Genomic DNA, 1,622 nt, shown 5'->3' on the forward strand with positions numbered 1-1,622 from the left:
CCATGCCGGGTGGAGGTATGCTCAGACAATCAAAGCGACTGCCGTAGCTGGAAAGAGCATGCAAACACGGCATCTGATGGTCAGCCTGCAGGTAGGTATAAAAAGTGGAGTGGTATAAAGGGAGGAGGGGTCGTGGGCCAGAGAGAACAATAATAAATAATAACCATTGCTAACTAATAGTGATTTAATTTTCAACAATGCTTCTTCTCTGTTGTCACTAGTAGAAAATGGAAACGTGCCAGCACGGTGCACTGCGCACGAGGATTGCAAAAGTCAAACCGTTTGCAAGAACAACACTTGCGTTGTTAGTTCACCAATAGATCGGGATTGCAGCAAACATTCAGACTGTCCAACGGGAGATGCATGCAAATTTGGCATCTGTTGGCGAGCAATTGGCCTGAGAAAAGGTATGTACGGGAAAATAAATTCGTTCAACAACAACAACAAAAATCCCTCACTCTTTCGATCACTTTCCGTCTTTTTTTCAATATTGCAGATGTAGAATGCGTGATCACCGAAGACTGCGTTGGACGGACGTTGTGCGACAGGAAAGGTTCCTGCAGGCCGGCGAGACCAACATCCGTTGCCTGCGACACGGACAAAAACTGCGGGCTCCTGGAAAGATGCAAATACAACATGTGCTGGCGTTACATAAGTAATTTGACTTGTTAATACTTTGATTTCACAAAAAATTATTATTATTATTGACTATTTTCAGTTGGTGAATGTCAAAAGAACGAAGACTGCACTGGTCAACGACTCTGTCACGAAGGTCGTTGCTTGACTTCCAAGCCCATGGATCGGTATTGCAACACGGATAAAGATTGTGCCACCACCAGCAGCAGCAATCGTGGTCACTGCAAATACGGTCTCTGTTGGTCATTCAATGGTAAGTCGTTGAATAGCTTAGATTGTGCTTTTTTTTCTCCAATAAGAGCTGAAATGATGTGACCTAAGTTAGTCAATATGCTGTATATTTTGCATACTTTGCTTCACTTTTCCATTTTCCCCTTGTAATACTAAAACTAAAAAAAATAAACGCGTAAATATATTGTTTCATACCGTAATGAGAGCGTAAGAAAGTTTATATTAGCAAGAGAGAAGCTCATAAATAATTTAACTAATTTTCATTTTTAGATTTTTTCTGAAAAGCAACAATATTTTAAAAAATAATTATTCAAAAAGTCTTACTGAATTGTTGTGCTGTGCTGTGCTGTACTGTACTGTTTTATTGAAAATGTTATGATAATAATAATAATAGTGTATTTTAAAACATTATTTCAGAACGCACGAAACAACACGATCCACTGTACGGTGAAAGAGAAGAAGAATTGATTGATGTGAACGACGAAGATGCGCAGCAATTGTTGGATTAAAGTTCCCTGTAAAGTACAAAAAAAAATATACATGTAAATTGAAGAACATGGTAAATTAAAATTATATTTCCAATTTTGAACAGAAAAAGAATAAGAAATTTACATGTGTAAACGTCATGCATGCGCATGGCCCACCAAATGTATTATTCAACCAAATGTTCAACATGTATTTTTTGGTGCATATATAATGAAATACAATATGAATACAATTTGCAATAATACCACCTGATATCCGGTAAAAATGTC

At 37.7% G+C, this 1,622-nt stretch overlaps 1 protein-coding gene across 1 annotated transcript; it reads left to right on the forward strand.

Moving 5' to 3' along the window:
* The first annotated feature begins 503 nt into the window (after positions 1-503).
* Positions 504-1,376, forward strand: Tsp_14255 (conserved hypothetical protein). The gene is made up of 3 exons (XM_003366539.1): positions 504-525; positions 719-889; positions 1,285-1,376. The coding sequence occupies exons 1-3, from the start codon at positions 504-506 to the stop codon at positions 1,374-1,376; spliced, it is 285 nt and encodes a 94-aa protein (XP_003366587.1).
* The last annotated feature ends 246 nt before the right edge of the window (positions 1,377-1,622 follow it).

The sequence above is a fragment of the Trichinella spiralis genome (genome assembly GCF_000181795.1).
Source record: "Trichinella spiralis strain ISS 195 chromosome Unknown Scfld5834, whole genome shotgun sequence".
NCBI lineage: Eukaryota > Metazoa > Nematoda > Enoplea > Trichinellida > Trichinellidae > Trichinella > Trichinella spiralis.